At 42.4% G+C, this 18,950-nt stretch overlaps 11 protein-coding genes across 17 annotated transcripts; 5 read left to right on the forward strand and 6 right to left on the reverse strand.

The window, feature by feature from the left end:
• Positions 1 to 1,420: 1,420 nt before the first annotated feature.
• Positions 1,421 to 2,038, reverse strand: LOC120448629 (collagen alpha-1(XII) chain). The gene is made up of 2 exons (XM_039630751.2): positions 1,893 to 2,038; positions 1,421 to 1,838 (listed from the first exon to the last, which is right to left on the reverse strand). Exons 1-2 carry the CDS (start codon positions 1,945 to 1,947, stop codon positions 1,507 to 1,509), a joined length of 387 nt encoding a protein of 128 aa, XP_039486685.1. The 5' UTR covers positions 1,948 to 2,038; the 3' UTR covers positions 1,421 to 1,506.
• Positions 2,039 to 3,240: 1,202 nt separating this feature from the next.
• On the reverse strand, positions 3,241 to 4,173 carry LOC120448935. Its single transcript, XM_039631172.2, has 4 exons — positions 3,890 to 4,173; positions 3,712 to 3,830; positions 3,493 to 3,643; positions 3,241 to 3,428 (listed from the first exon to the last, which is right to left on the reverse strand). The coding sequence occupies exons 1-4, from the start codon at positions 4,056 to 4,058 to the stop codon at positions 3,295 to 3,297; spliced, it is 573 nt and encodes a 190-aa protein (XP_039487106.1). The 5' UTR covers positions 4,059 to 4,173; the 3' UTR covers positions 3,241 to 3,294.
• An 884-nt stretch (positions 4,174 to 5,057) lies between these two features.
• On the forward strand, positions 5,058 to 5,922 carry LOC120447708. The gene is made up of 4 exons (XM_039629238.1): positions 5,058 to 5,215; positions 5,281 to 5,364; positions 5,430 to 5,577; positions 5,634 to 5,922. Exons 1-4 carry the CDS (start codon positions 5,087 to 5,089, stop codon positions 5,906 to 5,908), a joined length of 636 nt encoding a protein of 211 aa, XP_039485172.1. The 5' UTR covers positions 5,058 to 5,086; the 3' UTR covers positions 5,909 to 5,922.
• A 296-nt stretch (positions 5,923 to 6,218) lies between these two features.
• On the reverse strand, positions 6,219 to 7,064 carry LOC120447709. 2 transcript variants are annotated; one of them, XM_039629239.2, is made up of 3 exons: positions 6,899 to 7,064; positions 6,600 to 6,831; positions 6,219 to 6,543 (listed from the first exon to the last, which is right to left on the reverse strand). In XM_039629239.2, the coding sequence occupies exons 1-3, from the start codon at positions 7,010 to 7,012 to the stop codon at positions 6,293 to 6,295; spliced, it is 597 nt and encodes a 198-aa protein (XP_039485173.1). In that variant the 5' UTR covers positions 7,013 to 7,064; the 3' UTR covers positions 6,219 to 6,292. The 2 variants fall into 2 exon arrangements, with proteins under 2 accessions (XP_039485173.1, XP_039485174.1); XM_039629240.1 differs by having other exon boundaries at positions 6,600 to 6,845; positions 6,903 to 7,030.
• Positions 7,065 to 7,675: 611 nt separating this feature from the next.
• LOC120447711 lies at positions 7,676 to 8,580 on the reverse strand. 2 transcript variants are annotated; one of them, XM_039629244.1, is made up of 5 exons: positions 8,381 to 8,580; positions 8,237 to 8,320; positions 8,025 to 8,172; positions 7,872 to 7,970; positions 7,676 to 7,811 (listed from the first exon to the last, which is right to left on the reverse strand). In XM_039629244.1, the coding sequence occupies exons 1-5, from the start codon at positions 8,510 to 8,512 to the stop codon at positions 7,738 to 7,740; spliced, it is 537 nt and encodes a 178-aa protein (XP_039485178.1). In that variant the 5' UTR covers positions 8,513 to 8,580; the 3' UTR covers positions 7,676 to 7,737. The 2 variants fall into 2 exon arrangements, with proteins under 2 accessions (XP_039485178.1, XP_039485177.1); XM_039629243.1 differs by having other exon boundaries at positions 7,676 to 7,817; positions 8,381 to 8,577.
• On the reverse strand, positions 8,555 to 9,566 carry LOC120447710. Of its 2 annotated transcripts, none has more exons than XM_039629241.1 (5): positions 9,237 to 9,566; positions 9,104 to 9,187; positions 8,899 to 9,046; positions 8,755 to 8,835; positions 8,555 to 8,699 (listed from the first exon to the last, which is right to left on the reverse strand). In XM_039629241.1, the coding sequence occupies exons 1-5, from the start codon at positions 9,414 to 9,416 to the stop codon at positions 8,635 to 8,637; spliced, it is 558 nt and encodes a 185-aa protein (XP_039485175.1). In that variant the 5' UTR covers positions 9,417 to 9,566; the 3' UTR covers positions 8,555 to 8,634. The 2 variants fall into 2 exon arrangements, with proteins under 2 accessions (XP_039485175.1, XP_039485176.1); XM_039629242.1 differs by having other exon boundaries at positions 9,104 to 9,182; positions 9,237 to 9,357.
• A 47-nt stretch (positions 9,567 to 9,613) lies between these two features.
• On the forward strand, positions 9,614 to 13,179 carry LOC120447713 (chromosome transmission fidelity protein 8 homolog). The gene is made up of 3 exons (XM_039629245.2): positions 9,614 to 9,741; positions 12,630 to 12,753; positions 12,825 to 13,179. The coding sequence occupies exons 1-3, from the start codon at positions 9,722 to 9,724 to the stop codon at positions 13,131 to 13,133; spliced, it is 453 nt and encodes a 150-aa protein (XP_039485179.1). The 5' UTR covers positions 9,614 to 9,721; the 3' UTR covers positions 13,134 to 13,179.
• On the forward strand, positions 9,848 to 12,552 carry LOC120447706 (general transcription and DNA repair factor IIH helicase subunit XPB). Its single transcript, XM_039629234.2, has 3 exons — positions 9,848 to 10,004; positions 10,065 to 11,875; positions 11,933 to 12,552. The coding sequence occupies exons 1-3, from the start codon at positions 9,953 to 9,955 to the stop codon at positions 12,476 to 12,478; spliced, it is 2,409 nt and encodes an 802-aa protein (XP_039485168.1). The 5' UTR covers positions 9,848 to 9,952; the 3' UTR covers positions 12,479 to 12,552.
• LOC120447707 (histone-lysine N-methyltransferase E(z)) lies at positions 13,136 to 16,526 on the reverse strand. 2 transcript variants are annotated; one of them, XM_039629236.2, is made up of 8 exons: positions 16,284 to 16,526; positions 15,477 to 16,211; positions 15,262 to 15,422; positions 15,051 to 15,065; positions 14,622 to 14,719; positions 14,374 to 14,563; positions 13,742 to 14,311; positions 13,136 to 13,597 (listed from the first exon to the last, which is right to left on the reverse strand). In XM_039629236.2, the coding sequence occupies exons 1-8, from the start codon at positions 16,403 to 16,405 to the stop codon at positions 13,188 to 13,190; spliced, it is 2,301 nt and encodes a 766-aa protein (XP_039485170.1). In that variant the 5' UTR covers positions 16,406 to 16,526; the 3' UTR covers positions 13,136 to 13,187. The 2 variants fall into 2 exon arrangements, with proteins under 2 accessions (XP_039485170.1, XP_039485171.1); XM_039629237.2 differs by lacking the exon at positions 15,051 to 15,065 and having other exon boundaries at positions 16,284 to 16,525.
• A 251-nt stretch (positions 16,527 to 16,777) lies between these two features.
• LOC120447714 (nuclear envelope phosphatase-regulatory subunit 1 homolog) lies at positions 16,778 to 18,227 on the forward strand. Of its 3 annotated transcripts, XR_005616065.2 has the most exons (5): positions 16,778 to 16,953; positions 17,052 to 17,123; positions 17,185 to 17,331; positions 17,879 to 18,127; positions 18,187 to 18,227. XR_005616065.2 is itself a non-coding variant. In XM_039629246.2 (4 exons), the coding sequence occupies exons 1-4, from the start codon at positions 16,932 to 16,934 to the stop codon at positions 18,031 to 18,033; spliced, it is 396 nt and encodes a 131-aa protein (XP_039485180.1). In that variant the 5' UTR covers positions 16,778 to 16,931; the 3' UTR covers positions 18,034 to 18,227. The 3 variants fall into 3 exon arrangements, 2 of the variants coding, with proteins under 2 accessions (XP_039485180.1, XP_039485182.1); XM_039629246.2 differs by having other exon boundaries at positions 17,879 to 18,227; XM_039629248.2 differs by having other exon boundaries at positions 16,781 to 16,953; positions 17,197 to 17,331; positions 17,879 to 18,227.
• A 143-nt stretch (positions 18,228 to 18,370) lies between these two features.
• On the forward strand, positions 18,371 to 18,809 carry LOC120447715. The gene is made up of 2 exons (XM_039629249.2): positions 18,371 to 18,520; positions 18,584 to 18,809. Exons 1-2 carry the CDS (start codon positions 18,463 to 18,465, stop codon positions 18,718 to 18,720), a joined length of 195 nt encoding a protein of 64 aa, XP_039485183.1. The 5' UTR covers positions 18,371 to 18,462; the 3' UTR covers positions 18,721 to 18,809.
• Positions 18,810 to 18,950: the final 141 nt, after the last annotated feature.

Below are 18,950 nucleotides of genomic sequence, written 5' to 3' on the forward strand. Positions count from 1 at the left end.
AGAGCTTAGATTATATATATATTTAAAGTACAATTTAGAAACATCACTTTAGTTACTGAGATTGTGGGACAACCGAAATTTAAGATTATTTAATATTTTTAATATAAATATAATATATATAAATATAATATATAATATAATATATAAATAAATATTTGAAACTTATTACTATATTAATTTCCAGCTTAACTTGTATTTCAAATTTATTTGCATAAGCTCAATGCAATTTTTAGCCTTTTTCTTATAAATAAATGATATTCTGCTTATTTCTAATATTTATAATTTCTAATATTTTTTGTCGCCTGATTCTTGGAAACTCAAATGAGTTTCTTTTTTTTGGAGCGTCAAGCGGCACTCGAAATGCAAAACTATATAAAGCGTGACTTAAGCTTCCAGCGGCGTCATTTCGGTTTAATTGAGCATGTAACAAGGATAGCTTTAGCTTTTACCTTGCACACACACAAACACACACACACACGTGCTTTGGCAGGACGAAGGATGTGCACACAAAGACCCCCTAAACTGTGCCAAAACTCAGCGAAACCCCCCAAAAGCATATCACCCAGTCAGGATATGTGTGCATCGCGTTATGGTACTAGTGTATATGCTTCGTCCATGTTTATGTTTGCCACCACAAGAACTTGTGTTCAAACTCCTGCAGGACCCTCACACACCTACACAAACAACGATTTACACACACGTGCGTTTAGTGTGGGAAAACATTCGGTTGGATGTGTTGGTGATACAGTGGCACCTTTACCCCCCACTCCCCTCAGCCAACTAATTGCCCACCTTTCCCCTTCTCATAAAGTATAATCCCGCCCTTTTCCCACGAACTCCACTACAATGGGCAATATTTTTTCCGCTTTTCCTTACCTGTACGTAGCGGAAATCAATCAATTTCCTGCGTAGACTTTTCCATTCTGATGGGTTTTTTTTTCCTCTTTCGCCGCGGTGTAAATGAAATGTATTGAATACTGGATAGTTAAGAACAGGAATTGATTATGCCAGCAGGTGAGTGGGTGAGTCAAGCGGCTGGGCATGGGAATTCTTATATAATTTAATTAAAATTCCGCGCTGCATTGTGTGTCGGTTGGAATGTGTCCGAGGCATTCTAGCAAAGAAAACTAATTAGTACGGAGAAAACACGATAATAAAGAAATATTTATGGCTAGCAAGTAATCACAGAATGTTTTTTGCATTTGCGGTGTGTACAAGGTAAATTAAATCTGAAGAAACAAATGTTTTTTGTGCTGTAAAAGCAAAGCAAATTTGTTCAAATAATTAGTTTTAAGGTATAAGGTGTAATAAATTGCCTCATTTGCAAAATGAGATCATTAAGTTTCTTGTTCAAATGCGTACTTAGTTTTAGTAGTTTTTTAAATCGTTTTACTTGGGCAACAAAATAATACAAATTAAATGAATTAGTCGTAGAATTTATTTAATTATACAAAATAGACTGTTTTTTAATATACCATTTTTTTAAATTTATTTTGAATAGGTGATTCAATACCATAAATATTTTGACCTTGGCTCTGGTCGCCTTTGACCCAATGAAATACCATTCCTCCAATATCCACTTCTTCCTGCTCGGCCGCCTGCCCCACCTGCTCCCCCATCACCTCCACGGCCACCAGCTCCTCCCCCTCCTCCAGCTCCACTTGATCCTCCTTGCCGTCCAGGTCGCCCAGGAATTCCCTGGCCAGGTCGTCCTGGTATTCCGGTGCCAGGTCTTCCTGGCTGTCCTGGATTAGCGAAGTAGCTTACATGGCGCAGACTTCTCTGTTTCACTGGCGGACCCACAGCGCCAATCTTCTGCTTCTCTTCGTCAGCTTGACCTAAGCACGGTTATATTCAGTTAATCTGATTAGAAAGTTCTTTATATAATATACCTTTGGGCAACCAGCAAAGGCAGCAAATTAGAAACAAGACGCACACCGTTCGCATTTTCAAGTTGACTGATCCACTTAGCCAGAAAAATTTCTTTATATATAGCACTCGGAAAACCTCAGTCACTCTCTGTACACAATAAAGAGGAAAACTCACCTCGACAGAGAAGCGAACTACTTAACTCAGCTTAAAAAAGCACCTATTTATATTTATAGTTAACTGATTTGTCATTGAGTTAATGATTTTCAAATAGGGATCTTTTAGATGCTTTGTTTATCGACATGACCATAAATTCTAGACATAAGTACGGAGAGCACTCCATGCTGTGGAAAATAACTTGATGTTTTTCGAGTTTTCCACGCGGCCATTTTCTGCACCCAATACCCATTTTCCATTTGTCAACGCTGCTCTAAAATATTTGTTTGCTTTATCGAAATATGTTTCATGGCACATCGCAGTCTTAATAAATACTAAAGAGCCATGATGAGCTGTTGCCCGGGCACAAAAGCCATCAAATCCGTCCCAGTGCCACGCCCACTCCATTCTGCCGCCCCAATCCGAAATTCTAACTATGACTATGAACGCTGACGAGCCGAGCTGAGCTGAGTTGAGTTGAGATGGTGAAATTCTGCGCTATGCTGTGCATTCCCAATGGATTTGCTCGTGCGTGTCGACAAGAATTTCAATTTGCAAACAATAAATTTGAGCAGCGAGTCGCTCCTTCGAGGGCGACCACTGCCAGCGCTTGGGGACCAAAGAAAGCCGCACAAAAAAAAAACAGCACAGAAATATACGTACATATATAAAAAATAAAATAAAAAAGTTGAAAAATAAACGGACTGCCAGCAATGTTTAATAAAGAAGAAATATTTTGCTTTTCACTTTGGCATCGCGTTGCAAGTGACAAGTTGACAATCCACGCACTTTGTTCCAAAGCTCTGTAAAGCCGGGGAAAATGGAATTAGATGCCGAATTAGGACTAATACAGCTTGAATTTGATTTTGAGACTTCAGTCCAGCTGGCAGCTGAGTTCTGGAGAACTTTAAGCGGCGGAGGAGGAAGAGCAGACAAGACCGGAAGCGCAGAGCAAAAAACGGAAATGAATCAATTTCCGTGCTGCAGACCATTAAAAACTACAAAAGCCCTCCAAAGAACCAGATAAAGCACAGGAAAAGCGAGAAACAAGAGTCGGCACAACAGATACAAAATATGCTCTTCTGTCTGGCGCCGTATGAACGATGACCTATGACCTGGCTTCATAATGAGTTTGTGGTCCGGTGTATAGAGAACTGAAATTAAATCATGCCAATATGGAAATATTCAAAGATTTAATCCCACATTTAGGCGTAATATCTAGGAAACTTTGAAATAAAATTTATTAATTTAACAGAAACATGTTGGAACTTATCGCTTCGGATCTGAAATCATCATAAATGCATATTTCGATTTTTCTGCCACTTTAGCCCCTTCATCTTTGCTGGCATTGGACAAGTTCAAGAAGATGGTGTAGATAACATAGATGAAGCCAAACTCAATTGCTGCCAAATTAAAGCCATAAACATAATAAAGTTAGTAACTAATTGATAGAAATAGAAAACCCACCCATGGTCAGCAGGGAGATCAGAATGTTGGTCAGTGCTTCAATGGCGTCGCCCGCAAAAAGTTCGTAGACCCACCACAAAATGAGGAAGACATCGAAGACCAAGCCACAGGCGCACCATATCAACCAAAGTGCCATAAGCTCCGGTCTTTGCTGAAAACAAGAGTATAGAATGAATGGAAGGGGGGTTAATGGGTATCCACGGGATACTTGCGACCCACCAATGAGATGCCAGCTATCATGAGCAGTGTAACGCCAATCCAGACATTCAGCATCAACAGGTAGCCCCAGAATATCCAAAGGTTTTCGCTTTCGCTCAGCTTTTTCCTGCAGAAGAGACCTCGAGGGCATGAATTGGTTAGAACACTGCACTCGAACACCTTTATTGAGTGCACTTACTGGGCAGTGAATCCTTGTGGCACTTCACTTGCGCCTCAATCGAAACGATTTCGGATTTTTGTGCCAATCGACGACGTCGCATCATATAGAACATTATCATTTCGAAGAACAGAACTCCCACAATGTCCATCCAGCCAATGGCCATTCCAAAAGCATTCAAGGCATTCATCACGTTCAGCTTTTTCTAGTCCAATCACTCTCCTTTCAGTTGATACTTGGGGGTTTTTACAAACATCTTATATGACAAATTTGGCAGGGTACCGATAAGTAAATAAATAGCTTCTGAAATAAGCATGTAATTGTGATTGTTCAATAGATTATTGTTTGCCGTCTGCAAATAGACACTTGAAATGGCAAATGCAAAAGTCTTGTTAGTTAAACAAGCTGTAGTTAAGGACATACAAATAACTTTGTTAAGTTATGATAGGTATGTTAGCTTGTGCATTGGTTGATTTTACTTATTCAAAAAACTCTTTTAAATATTAATAACATTTTTGAACTCAACTATAAGGTACGTAACATATTTCTTGAGTTTCATAATTTATTTTAAATAAATTGAGCTTCCAATTTGGTTCCTCCTCTGTGCTTTCCTCAAGTTTTCTGTTGGAAAAACTTTAACTGCAAGTGAGATGTTTAAGAAGGCTTTGTCGCACCCCGGGGATCAAAATGTGCTCCCACTTTTTCGCCCGAGTTGCAAATGAGCGCGAAAAAAGTAAATTATATTTGTCAACGGGGATTCCCCTCGTTCTTCCTACCACACACACACACTCGCACACTCACACACACAGGGTAAGTGTGGCGTGTGTGTGTGTGAGCCGCCGCACGTATTTCATCAGCACGGCATTATATGCATGGGTATACTCTTATGTACTTACGTACACTACACGGTGGTATGTCTCATTTTTCCCCTGCATAAATAGATGCGACAGCCACAGCAGCGAGACTTGGCTGTCATTTCCGTTTCCGCTTTGATACCGTGTGTGGAGTGTGATCGAACACCGAGTAATTTGATTAGCTTAACTTTAAAAAATATATATAAATATTTATAAATACCCTAAAAATGTAGAAAGAACCAACAACAGTTTACTTTTCAGTATAAAATAATTATATTTTAGGGAAAATAAATTATAAATAAATAAAATAAATTTATATATTTTTTAGACGATCAAATGCTCCTATCTTCAACTGCCACAAATAATGGTTTCTATTTTCGACATGAGCTCTAGCAACAATTCGCTGTTGATATGGGCCTATGCCATCGGATGCTTTGATCTGATCAGCGCCCTGCTTTTTTCCATGGTCAGCTTGAAGACAATTTGCGATCATGTAAGGCTAACTTTTCAATCCTTATATACAACAGAAAGTCTTCAGAATTCCTCAAACATTTTCAGCTGAGTTGGTTGACCATTTTTGCCGCTGTTTTTGGCCTTTTTTGGATAACAATGATTGTGATGCTGCTGGTTGGCATTCATGGGGTATACTCGTACTTAAAAAGCTGGTTCACGGTGGCTGTGTGATGGTATCCTCCGCTTAATTACAGCGCAATCCCAGATGTGTTCGTGCCTGGATTATCTTCTCCTGCGTGGGCATCATGGTCGAGATGTGCCTGGTGTTGTATGCCGTTTTCAACGAGAGCACTTTCCAAATGGGTGTGGTCAAAAATGGATTGTTACTCATGCTGGGATTGCGTGAGTTCAATATTAGAAGTATCGCCTTGCAATTAAATTGATTTTATTACTTTCAGTTGTGGAGTGCGCTTTCCTGTACATCGTTCAACGATTTTACGTGACTTTGGCCTTTTGTCAAGCCTGTCATAATGCTAAAACCTCAAAGATGGAACAAAGTCAAGCTTGTACGAATTATGAAAGAGAATGCAATCGCCAGAGGCAGCATTATAACAATGACCAGTCCAAAAGAAATCATATCCAAAATCGCAAGGGAAACATAGTTCTAAACGCACCAACTCAACCCATGAAGCTGAGTTCTTTTCGACCTTCTGTCAGCAGCTCGATAACGTAAAGTGCAGGCTTCTATTTTTATTTTATAGCTAAGAAATGTGAAAATAATATATACTATTTATATATAATATACAATATTTATTTACAGGGCACGCAGCTCTTCGAATTCGCGTAGGTTTATGTATATTTTTCTTGATTTTTTCTTTGCTCCTGCTGAGCAAATTATTTTAAAAGGATTTTGTGTTTAACATTGGCGTACGCGTGGGTGTGTGTGTGTGTGTGAGTGGCTTGTGTAGGTGTGAGGATGTCCGCATCCTGAATGTGATAAAAGTTTAAGAGCTTGTCGCAGACAAAAAGAAATACTGCGCTTCTTAAAGCTCTAATCAAGGCATTCATTTCAATGTTTATTTTGAAAATATAAAAATAATTTAAACTTTCAATTCGTTTACTTTCGCATTTGTTTCTGAAGTTGTTTGAGAACGGCTTTATCCTTTTTCATGCGCTCCTTGGCTTGTTTTTCCATGCGTTTCAGATCCTTGCGATCCAGTGGCTTTTCCTCCTCCTTCTCCTCCTCGTATTCCACTTCACAGCCACTCTTTTCTCTATACTTCTCTTCATGGTGCGATTCTGATGCACTGTAATCAATCATATCCAGATACAGTAGGTAAATGATATAGACAAAAGTCATTTCCACAGCTAAAAAGAAACGTAATGAAATGCAGTAAATGAAATGAACTACTATTGAGACTAACCCAGTCCCACGAAGGGCAGTACTGTGATTTTGACACCCTCCCAGTTCACGGAAATGGCCAAAGTCAGGCCATAGAGCAGTATAAATCCATCTAGCAGTATTCCCAAGCAGGTGAACACCAACCAAAATCGAATCAGTCCCAGTTTCCGTCTGTAGATACCCGCCAGTAGAACTACGATTATGAGCATCCAGAAAATGGTGAAGATCAGGGCAACCAAGGCAGACCAATGACCCTGCAAATAGCGAACTGCAAATTGAACCACAATTTCCGTGAAAGGACTAAAGGGCTAATTGTCTTACATGCCTGGCAAATACCACTCCTGAGATAATTGCGAATAGCATGGCGGATATGAAGTCCAGCAGAGCGATGCAATAGGCACAGGGCACTAAATATCCATCAGAATTCGACCCCATTGCCCAGGCTAAGATTCATCACATCACTGGCAATGTTGTCTACTAAATCAAAGCTATAATGATGATAAGCACGTACTTGGCGATTGGAGGAGAGGGTCTTGGCGGCCTGTTAATCAAAGCCGTTTGATTGCCAACATTCACAGACGCAGCACAGTGGTAATATGGCATGGGAAAGTGGAGAAGCACAGTGGCCAAAAGTATAGGCAAATACAAAAATTAATATTCCCTAATATTCTTAGAAAATGTTCTGTGCGAATTCAACCTTTTCCATTTCCGTTTCATTTTTATATTTCCGATGGTATAAATACCATTTATTTCACATTGACATAAAATACATAAGTTAATATATACATATGTCCAACCTTTTCATTCAAATACGCATTCAAATCCCAAAAGAAACTACACCAATGTGAAGTGCTTTTTGCCGACGAAGATGTGACAAGTTTGTGCGCCCATCTGTCCGCTTCTCATTTATGGCATTTGTTTTGTCAGCAGGTCCTGCAGATTGAATTGTCCTTTTTCCTGGTCCCTCGCTGGCAACGTGACTACCTATTTTCCTCGAAGGCATCGGAAAATAAATGGAAAACTGTATAAGTCAATTATAATCATTGCTGATAGGGGGTCGGTAATTGATTTCCGGTGAATAGAAATACAGATGGCACATAAAACACATTTTTAATTTATTTTAGTAACTCTATAGAGAAACGAATACAAAACACACATGGTTAATATCTATCAGTCGTCATTTCAGTAGTTCCCTTATTGGTTTCCGTTTCAGTTTCATTACCTTTGTGATCTTCTGTTCCTAAATAGAATTTTTGTATACTATGTGGTATAAATCTTAATTTACCCATTTCACCTTTAGATGTCTCATCGTAGTTGTCGCCCTCCAAAAGGATATAGGAATATAATCTTCTAAAGTATCTGAATACCAAGTATAAGCAAGTTACCTCGTAAACTGAAAGGATTCAATGCCTAAGAAATTTAAATTATTATTATAATAAAAACATACAAATGCCCAAATATGAAATAGCCCAGTGCTTGAAATGTTGGGCGTCGAAAACAGGAGACGAAGTAACATTCCATATCAGATAAATAATATCCGTACCAGTTGCAAAGGAAGTAAACAGTAACCAAAATACGAGCAGTGTTGGTTGTCCCTAATTTATTTTAATACAATTTTTAAAATAAATATTTCGTATGTTTTTAAAAAATAACACTTACCTTTAATAAACCCACAAACAGTCCGACAACAGTCAAAATCCAAGCTACCGTGCTTGAAAAAGCCATTATTGTATACGTATTCGACTTAAAAAAATTAAGAAAATGGCTAAAAATATTTAAAAACCATTTTTTTTATATACTTACGTGTATTATCATGACTGAAACTGAACTAAATGAGAAATACAATGAACGCAATAGTTCGCAAGTAGCAATAAAATAGCACGATCTTAGGAGATTATCATTGGGAATACTCAGCTCTCCCAACTCAAAAGACATTATCTATGAAATAAATGTATTCTCCTTTGATTAAACACACTGTTTTAAGCAATTTAATAAAAATATATTTTATTTGGGGTGGAAAAACAAAGCCAACTAAAGTTTAAGAGTAGCATTTGGTCTTATTTTTTGGCTTTCTTCTTTTTGGGGCTCTTGCTCGACTTTTTCTTGTCATCTTTGCCGCCACCTGCAAAAGTCAATTAGTTAATATATAATATTACTTATAATTTAAGTTATTTTACAGCATAAGGTCCGCTTCTTTTTTGATTCATCCATAATCTGGTAATACCGATGTATGATATATATGCAAGTGCTTTCAATAACTAAAATTATACTCGGCATTAATAGTGTTTTTAATTTTAAATTTAAATTAAAATTTCACTTACATATACCAAGGAATATTAGTGAAAACTCCTGAAGTCGATCCCAATCCACGGTTATTGAAGTCGCAATGCCCCAGAGTAGAAATAGAATATCGGTGATAAAGCCGACTAAGGAAAATATAAGCCAATATCTAACGAAAACTGGCTTGCGCTGATATGGTTATAATTTTAAATTTAAATGCCATTAAATGAATAAATTGCAACACACCTTGAAAAGGCCAACCATCAGCAAGATGACAATTATAACCCAGAAAATGACACCCAAAAGCGCCAACATAGCAAACACGCTAAACTATTGATTTAATATGAATTAGAGGTATTTTAAATTAAGCAACACCTACCTGTTGAACCAGAAGAATCATTGCTTGAACAGTAAAATATAACGCGTGCAGCAGATCGGAAATCGCTATGCCAAAACATATCTTGGGCAGATTGTCATTTAAAGCACTCTGTTTTGATTTTGTACTCTTTTTCTCCTGTGACTTCTTTTTTGGCGGGTGTTTCTTCTTTTCGGCGGCCATTGTCTAGGCTTAGGGGTGATTTCTCATATCTAATGATCATTTGATCGAAGCACATGGGATTGCAAAGAGAAATTTGTGAATAAACAACTCAAAAAAAACATTGTTTTATATTTGAATTTCAGTTTGAATGGCCAGTGGCTCTAAAACCGTAAACAGCTGAAGCTACGCAGGGTGGCAAGGTGGTACATCATAGTTATCGACTACTGATAACTCAGTGTTGCAAAAGAGTCGAAAGCGGCTTTAGGCGGTCGTCTGTGTTTATACGTGATTTACATACTATTTGCAACTTAAAATACCAAGACAGGATGCCCATTGTAGTGAAAACGTAAGTAGCCTGAAATGCGCTGAAAGCAACTATTAAAATAAGATGAAAGCTGGTAAAAAGAGAGTATTCCACGGGGCACTCAACTGGTGGCGTTGCCATACTTGCTTTGTTTATATAGCTTAGTTCAGTCAAGTTATCGAACGTCGATATCTTTGTTTAATTTGTTGAGCTCGCGGATTTGTTGTGAAATTGTTGCTCGATTTTTGTTTAAATGGGACCGCCGAAAAAGTCGAAAAAGGACCGCAGCGGTGGAGACAAGTTCGGTGAGTGTGTGGCACGTGGAAAACCAACGAACTTTGCTGTAATCTGAGAACCATTCCCAGCCAAAAAGCGGCGTGCCGAGGATGAAGCATTCACCCAACTGGTGGACGACAATGATAGCTTGGATGCCACGGAATCGGACGGAGTTCCGGGTGCAGCATCCAAGAATGCGGAGACCAATGACGATCAAATCAATACGGATGAGTACGGCGCCAAAGATTACCGATCGCAGATGCAATTGCGTCAGGATCACGGAAATCGACCACTTTGGGTGGCTCCCAATGGTCACGTCTTCCTGGAATCCTTCTCGCCAGTCTACAAGCATGCCCATGACTTCCTGATCGCCATTTCGGAGCCCGTCTGCCGACCCGAACACATTCACGAGTACAAACTCACCGCCTACAGTTTATATGCCGCCGTTTCGGTGGGCCTGCAAACCCATGACATCGTGGAATACCTCAAGAGACTGAGCAAGACCAGCATTCCCGAAGGCATCCTGGAGTTCATACGACTCTGCACCCTATCCTATGGCAAGGTCAAGCTGGTCTTGAAGCACAACAAGTACTTTATAGAGTCGCCGCATCCTGAGGTGCTGCAAAAGTTACTTAAGGACCCGGTCATCCAGAAATGCCGCCTCATACGCAGCGAGGGAGAGGATTTCATTCAGGGCACTATGGACGGCAAGGCCATTACTCAATTTGGAACCAAAATGCCACCAGGAGCCACAGACAAGCCGGCAGAAGATCCTGCAGCAGCTGCAGGAGCAGTTGTAGCCGCTGATGGAACCACTGCAGTGCCAGAAGACATCACAGACTTCTACGAGAAGATCGACAAGGAGGAGGAGGACGAGGATGAGGCCAATCTGAAGACCGTCTCCTTTGAGGTGGCTCAGGAGAAGATCGAAGTGATCCAGAAGCGGTGCATCGAGATAGAGCATCCTCTGCTGGCGGAGTACGATTTCCGCAACGATACCAACAATCCAGACATTAATATAGACCTCAAGCCCGCTGCCGTCTTGCGTCCATATCAGGAGAAGAGTCTGCGCAAGATGTTCGGCAATGGAAGAGCCCGCTCTGGGGTTATTGTACTGCCCTGTGGTGCAGGTAAATCCCTAGTGGGTGTCACTGCATGCTGCACCGTACGAAAAAGGGCCCTAGTTCTGTGCAACAGTGGTGTTTCTGTGGAGCAGTGGAAGCAGCAGTTCAAGATGTGGTCCACAGCCGATGACAGCATGATTTGCAGATTCACCTCTGAAGCAAAAGACAAGCCCATGGGTTGCGGTATTCTAGTGACCACATACTCCATGATAACGCACACTCAGAAGAGATCGTGGGAAGCGGAGCAGACCATGCGTTGGCTGCAGGAGCAGGAATGGGGCATTATGGTGCTGGACGAGGTGCACACCATTCCAGCGAAAATGTTCCGTCGCGTGCTGACCATCGTGCAATCGCATTGCAAGCTGGGATTGACGGCCACGCTGCTGCGTGAAGATGACAAGATTGCGGATCTCAACTTCCTCATTGGACCCAAACTGTACGAGGCCAACTGGTTGGAGCTGCAAAAAAAAGGTTATATTGCACGCGTCCAGTGCGCGGAGGTGTGGTGTCCCATGTCACCAGAGTTCTATCGCGAATACCTCACCACCAAGACGTCCAAGAAGATGTTGCTCTATGTGATGAATCCCTCCAAGTTCCGCAGCTGCCAGTTTCTTATTAAATATCACGAGCAACGAGGCGACAAAACGATTGTCTTCTCGGATAATGTGTTTGCGCTGAAGCACTATGCGATCAAAATGAACAAGCCTTTCATCTATGGTCCCACCTCGCAGAACGAGCGTATCCAGATCCTCCAGAACTTTAAGTTCAACTCCAAGGTGAGTGCCAACTATTCAGCAATTTTAGGAACATTTATTAACCACGAATTATTTCAGGTTAATACAATTTTCGTGTCCAAAGTGGCAGACACCAGTTTCGATTTGCCCGAGGCCAATGTGCTTATCCAGATCTCTTCGCATGGCGGTTCGCGTCGTCAGGAGGCCCAGCGTCTGGGTCGTATTCTGCGTGCCAAGAAGGGTGCGATTGCCGAGGAGTACAACGCCTTCTTCTACACACTCGTCTCGCAGGATACCATGGAGATGAGCTACTCCCGCAAGCGTCAGCGTTTCTTGGTCAACCAGGGCTACAGCTACAAGGTTATCACGCATCTCAAAGGCATGGACACGGACTCGGATTTGATGTACGGCACCCAGGAGGAGCAGGGCCAACTGCTGCAGCTGGTACTGTCCGCTTCCGATTTGGATTGCGAGGATGAGAAGTTGCCGGGCGAGCCGGGCTTCCGTCCCAGTGGCTCGGGCGGCACCGTGAGACGAGTTGGCGGACTGAGCTCGATGTCGGGCGGAGATGACGCCGTCTACTACGAGTATCGCAAGAAGAATGTTGGAAGCGTGCATCCGCTTTTCAAGAAATTCAGGGGATAGACTCGAGAAAGTCACTAGCCACTGTGAAGCATGAATAAAATTCTGACCAAAATTGAGAAGAAAGTAAAGTTTTTCATGGAAACTGGGCTAAGATTAATTTATAAGTACACTTTTTAACACTCTAGTAACCCAAACCAACTATGTTATTTAGGCAAAACGCTGGCAAAGGCGATTGGGCCATTATAGAGCTGCAAGGCGATCTGGAGGTGAGGAGCAACCAGGATATGCACGACCAGTTTATTGGCGATCTGTACTACAATAAATATGGCCAGCCTGTGAGTTGTAAACAATTACAAAATGTATATTTCAACAAGTCCTTAAATAATCTTCATTTTTGTACACCCAGATTCTCATCATAGGCCATCACATTCTTCAGGGACGTGAACAAAAGTTGGATAAACCGTTTGCGGTGCTGGAAAAGTCCAAGTCCAATGAGGGAGAACGACTCCTGGAAACGAGCATGATGGCCTCGCAGGATGTCAGTATGCTGAACGCCACCACAGGAGCGGAGCGCACAGTGCTGGATCACACGATTGCCCAAGAGCACAAGAGTCGCCAGAGGACGGAGTACACTGTGCGCGCTGTTTGCACCAAAAAACTGATCTTCAAATCGCGACCCAAACCAATTATAGCCAATGTAGCTAAGTCCGTTTAGGCCTCTTTCCGAAAAATATAGTTTTATTGAATTTGTATGATAATAATTTCATTCTCAAACAATTTCCATTTCACGCTCTATGCCCACGAACTTCAGCTGCTCTGTGGGTCCGTATCTGTAGTCAAAGAAGAGCTCCTCGCCGGGCTGAATGGCTCGCTTGGCAAAGATCCCGATGCGATGGTCGCCGGTGACCATCATAACCTTGGCATAGCAGTTGGGGTTAATGGAATGATTGGCGAACCGGATTTTGTTGCCCTTTCGAGTGGCGTCCACCACAAAGTCGTTGTTCAGATTGAAAAGGAACGAACACATGTATTTGTCGTAGACTTTGCCACGGCGATCAGCTTCATCCTGGGATATTATCTCGCCGCAATATTCCGAAATGAACTCGTTCTTTTGCGCGCCCTCCTTGAGAAAGATGCCCCAGCCGGCGATGTCAGAGGGAGCCATGAGCAGGTGTTTGTCTGCAATGGATGAATATTAGTTAGTTGACACGGTAACCTCTACTCCGTTGCATCATTTGACCCCTTAAGATTTTAGACGATTCATATGCTTATATCTCTTTAGAAACCAAAGATGGACTACGGGTATAAAGCAAAGTTTCTTACGCAGTCCCCGCTGCACGCACACGTTCTTGCACGTGATCTTGGTCAGCTTAAACTGATCGGCTCCGCAGGCCTGGCAGAGATCGGGATCGCACTCGCGCACCGCCAGGTAGCAAGGACACTGCTTGGTGTTGCACTGAGCCTTGCAGCGACAGCCTGGGAAACGATTTTGGCAATCGCTGCTGCAGTTGCAAAACTTCTCGCAGAAGTTTTGCGTCTGAATGCAGGAGCAGTTCATGTCGCAGGGATGTCCTGGATGGTCGCAGGGTGTGTAATTGTACACGTGATTCGATGATGAGTCTTTCTTCAGCTGTATCTTTCGGCAGTGCAGCGACCACAGGCGTTGCTTCTTCTTCTTCTTGCGCGGCGGTGTAAAGTCCTGTCGCAAGTCCTCGAAGCTAAACTCGGCGTCCTCCTTCTGGGCAAACTCGTACACCTGACGGCAGGTCTTGGTGAGCATGTTGTGTGCAATCGCGCAGTAGTTCTTCAAATAAACTTTATGCAAAACACGATAAAGTGCTTGGTCAGCACCAGTCCAGACGCACTGCGTGCTGGTGATGTTCATCATGCCAGCTGGAGAGGAAAAGTAAAATGTTTAACACATGTTGCAACCATTCTGCTAACTTCAAACTGACCCATAATGGAGTTGATCTCAGCCACGGCGGCGCTATTTACAGTCAGGCCATTATCCTTGCTATTCTCGTGGTTAAAGTCCTTGTTGCTGAACTGACTGTTGCTGTCATTACTGTCCTCGGAGCTGGCCTCATTGCAGGAATCAATGGGCGGTGTTTTGCTATCAGCCGCCAGCTTCTCCTTCATGCCATCCTGCATAACAAGATAGAATTACTAAACCATTCCAATCTTTAAAGTACATCCAACTTACAATCAACATGTAGCAGGAGTTGCTGCAGGGTTCGGCGAAGGTCTTCAGTTCCGGATAGCGACGCTTCTGCAGATTGGGGCCCGCATGTCCTTGCAAGCCTGTGAACAGAGAGCACAGGGATTAGAATAGCTCAATCGGGCAAAAATCACTTGATGTCTATGAAACGCTTTTGGATTAGCATGAGGGTAATCGGTTACATTTGAAGAGATAGAGAGAAATGGTCGATGCCAAAGCCACACGAAATGAGGTGAGCAACACCGAGTGGTCAATTTAGACACATGACAAACAGCCAATTATCCACGGATATGAGGGATTATTAAAATTATTAATTCATAAACAGCGAGATGAGGATGCGGAGGCGTTGACGGGCAAACGGCATGAGAGTGTGTGCGTGTGGTTATCGAAACAACAACTACAACAACGACTCACCCTGCACATGGTGACCTTAATTGCAATTAATTCAATACAACATTTTGGAATTTCGTTTTTTTTTTTTTTGGTGGGGGTTTAAGAAATGGTACAGATTGGTTTTTGGTTTTTGGCAAGATAATATTGTTTCCAAACAAGAAAAGAAAAGCAAAAACAAAACGTAAAGTCATTAGGTAACCCAGTTGGCGGCAGTTCCCATGGTTAAACTTACGGTGCAGGAAGCAGTCATATTTGAAGCAACGCCGGCAGAAGAGCGTGTGAAAGGAGTGCATAGTCCGTTCTCGAGAAACGCTCTCGGCCTTGACGCCATCAATGTTGGGGGTGCACTCCTGGGGGCGCTCCGGATCCTGGTGCTCCGTCAGCTCAATGTACCTGTCAAAGAGAATAAGTTGTAGAAAACCATACCCTGATTATCAAATTACATACTTTTCCTTGAGCTCTTGCGCAGTGCCCTTGTCTGGAAAGTTGGCGCTGATGGCCTGAAAAATAATCGGGGCAGGGAAGGGCAGCTTGTCCTTGACATCTTCCACAGCGGGTTTAAGATCCCCATCTTCAGTCTCCTCCGGCTCCTCCTTTTCCTTCTTCTCAACCACAGTCAGATCCACTTTGCTGTCGGTTTTTTCCAGTTTCTTGGGAGATTCACCATCTGCGTCCACATCCACTTCCCCATCATCATCGCCCGTTTTGGCTTTCGCAGATGTCTCTGTTTTAATGGCAGTTGATGATGTACCGGGAGCGGCTTCCTCCAGCTCTTTGCTGTAGGAGCGCATAAGGGCGTGCACCAGTTCTACGAAGATGGCATCGTCCATGAACGAGGGATCCTTGTCGCCGTGCACCTTGCCATCGTAGTTCTTGATCAGCTCCTCTATGAACTTGCCATCCTTATCGAGGACCTCGTCGCCCATGTAGGGTATATTGTGCAGCACCGTCTCATCCTCCACCATGAAGTTCTGCTGCGTTGGCGCCCACGTGTACATGGTGGGTATGGGGGTGACTGCATTGATCACACAGATGGGCACCTTTTGTGGACCATTGGGTATGCCATTGTAGCTGGTCACCTCCGCGCGCTTCACGCAGTCCACATGCGGCGGATCGTAGGGTTTAGCCTGCCAAACCTTCGACTCGCAGTACAGATCCTGTACATTGTGGTTGTGCTCGTCCCTGGAGGAGATATTTACATATAATTAGGTTGTTTTTCCTGCCAGACATCTACCTTCTCCTTCCCGCGCTTACCAGTTCTTTATCCACGCCTCCTTGATCTCGTCGGCACGCTTGTATCGTTTCTGCTGCCTGATTTTGATGTATTCCGACTTGACACGCCTCTTCCACTCGGGCGGCACTTTGGTGCTATTCATAATGCCTTCGGAGCGCCTTATATTCGTTGCTTTTACTTATAAATACACTGCTTTTGCTACGTTTATTTTCCGCCTTTTTTTTGCAACAGCTGCCGCAGTGTGACCGTTCTGCCTTCGGAAATATAACCTTAACACATGGGCGTATGCAGAAAACCATTTAGTGGGATCATAATTGTTACGGTAAATCATTCAAGCGTCGTTGTCTGAAAATTATTTATATTATTATAAAAATTATAATATTTTTGTTTCTTAATACATAAATATAATACTGACTTTAAATTAGATACAAAATCATTTTGCACTGGAAGGAGGAATCCCCTCTATGGTACGTCGCTGGCGTTCCAGTGTTGAGTAACGCACCTCGTTCGCAGTGCTGTCAAACGTGGAATATCATCAAAAACATAAGAAAAAGGAAAGAAAGCTATGAGAAACTCATCAAATAATAATAACAATAAATACAATAATATTTAAACTGGACAAATTCAATCGCATCAAGACGGCCACGAGCTTTGAGGAAATAGCTGCAATGGAACCGTCAGCCTGCGAAGGTAACTCACCGGCAAAAGCCAATCAACCGGAGAACGCGCAAGCAACTGACTATGTTTACCAACCATAACTGGGTTTCTTTTCCCCGCTTCCCCTGCAGATCTCAAGGCCTTCGAGCGGCGCCTCACCGAAGTGGTTTCATCGTACCGTCCCTCGACGTTCCGCTGGCGCAGTAAGTTGAATCCGGCTGATGGGTACAGCAGGGAACAGTGTACGGCCCGTAATAACCGTAGAACTTCTTGCAGTTGTCCTCTCCGCCATGTCCATGTGCACCGCCATCAGCGCCTGGTATTGGCTACGCGATCCGCGCACCACCGTCGTACCGCTAACGGAGTCCCTCTGGATCCATCCCATCTTCACAGTCGCCACCCTGACATTGAGTAAGAATCGAGGCAGCCACTACTGTACTCCGTGCATAGGTCACTTTTCGTAGTCACAGGCGGTGGTCATTGAACCTTAGACTTGCTGTCTAGTATAGAGGATAGTTTAGATTTCATTTTAAAATGGTCTTTTAATCATATTCATATCATATCATAAAGCAAGTAGATACTATGTATTTTGAGAGACTCGGCTTTGAAATTTTAAGAAAATTTTTTAAAAATTTAGAAAATTGGCAAACAAAACCACTAAATCTCTGATATCCAACTTTTTGGATATTTATTGTAAGTAGAATTCCCCTATATAATCTGGGCTTTTATAACGCTTTAGCATATAAATGATGACATGGCAATCTTCCTTTAAACATATCGTAGCACTTCGCTTTATCGAATTTGATTAGACTTAATACCCTTACTTAGTTGTTATTTTACCATATCGCCGCAGTATTGATAGTCCAACTGATTAAGAACCCTTCCATTCAACTTAATCTAATCTGTTTTCGATTCATACTGAATAACTGATATTGTAAACCTTTTACTTACTCTCCAGTCGTCCTCTTCATCCTGGGCATACAGAAACTAGTCATAGCGCCGCAAATCATTACATCGAGAACGCGAACGGTACTGGGAGATTTTAATATGAGCTGTGACGACACGGGGAAGCTGATACTTAAGCCGCGCCAGAGTAACAACAACAGCACATGAGCAGCGGCCAGCTTCCAGGACATTTATTTAGTTAATTACTAGTTCCCTTCTAATTTTCTTTTTTCCTATATGTTGACTCGGACACCCACGCTTTGTAAGCGTTATTTTAAAGTACCTTTAATTTCCCTTCCCCTTACTTTTGTTTAATTATAGAAGCTCCATTGTACAAAAAAAAAAAAAAGAGAAGAAATCAATTGTTAAGCTTTATGAGTTTCGTTAATGGCGTTACCCATCGCTGCCAAATACACCAAGCGACATTTCAATCAATTCATTTGTAGCTAATGAGGTGCTCCCAGATTGTGCAACGACAAGTGTTTTTGCGTATTTAGAGCGGTTTCCAGAAAGCCGCGTTCTGTATAAATAGCCAGTGGGAGCAGCTCCAAGGCATCAGAAGCAACCAAGCCATCTGTACATCAAGCCAGCTTTACCATGAAGTTCCTACTCGTCTGCACTCTCATCCTGGGCCTCGCCTTCTTCATGGCCTCTGGCAAGGATTGGAATTGGTAACCCTTGCCATCAGCTCTACTTAACTGCTTCCCATTCATTTTAGCCCTTCCCCAACTCAACGATAACGAGGCTCCACTGGTTGGCGATGGCCACCACCACCACCCGGTTGTCCGCAGCGTTAAACTCGCCGATGACGTGCAGGCTCCGCACAAGCACGATGACGTCGCCTGCTGCGGCTAGACTTCTCCATGTGCAGGAAGGCGTGACGGCAACTTCATCGATCTTTAACCGCCTTTAACTTTTAATAAAGAGCAATATTGAACAAAAAATATGAACAACTATTTTTATTTTCAAGTACGTTCGTTTTTGAAGGACTTTAAATCCATTTTAAACAGGTCGTTCAAGTACAGAACAAAGTTCAGCCAATTTAAAAATAATGAAGGAATTTAAATATATTATTTTGTTATCTA

Source organism: Drosophila santomea, chromosome 3L (assembly GCF_016746245.2).
Source record: "Drosophila santomea strain STO CAGO 1482 chromosome 3L, Prin_Dsan_1.1, whole genome shotgun sequence".
In the NCBI taxonomy this organism is placed as follows: domain Eukaryota; kingdom Metazoa; phylum Arthropoda; class Insecta; order Diptera; family Drosophilidae; genus Drosophila; species Drosophila santomea.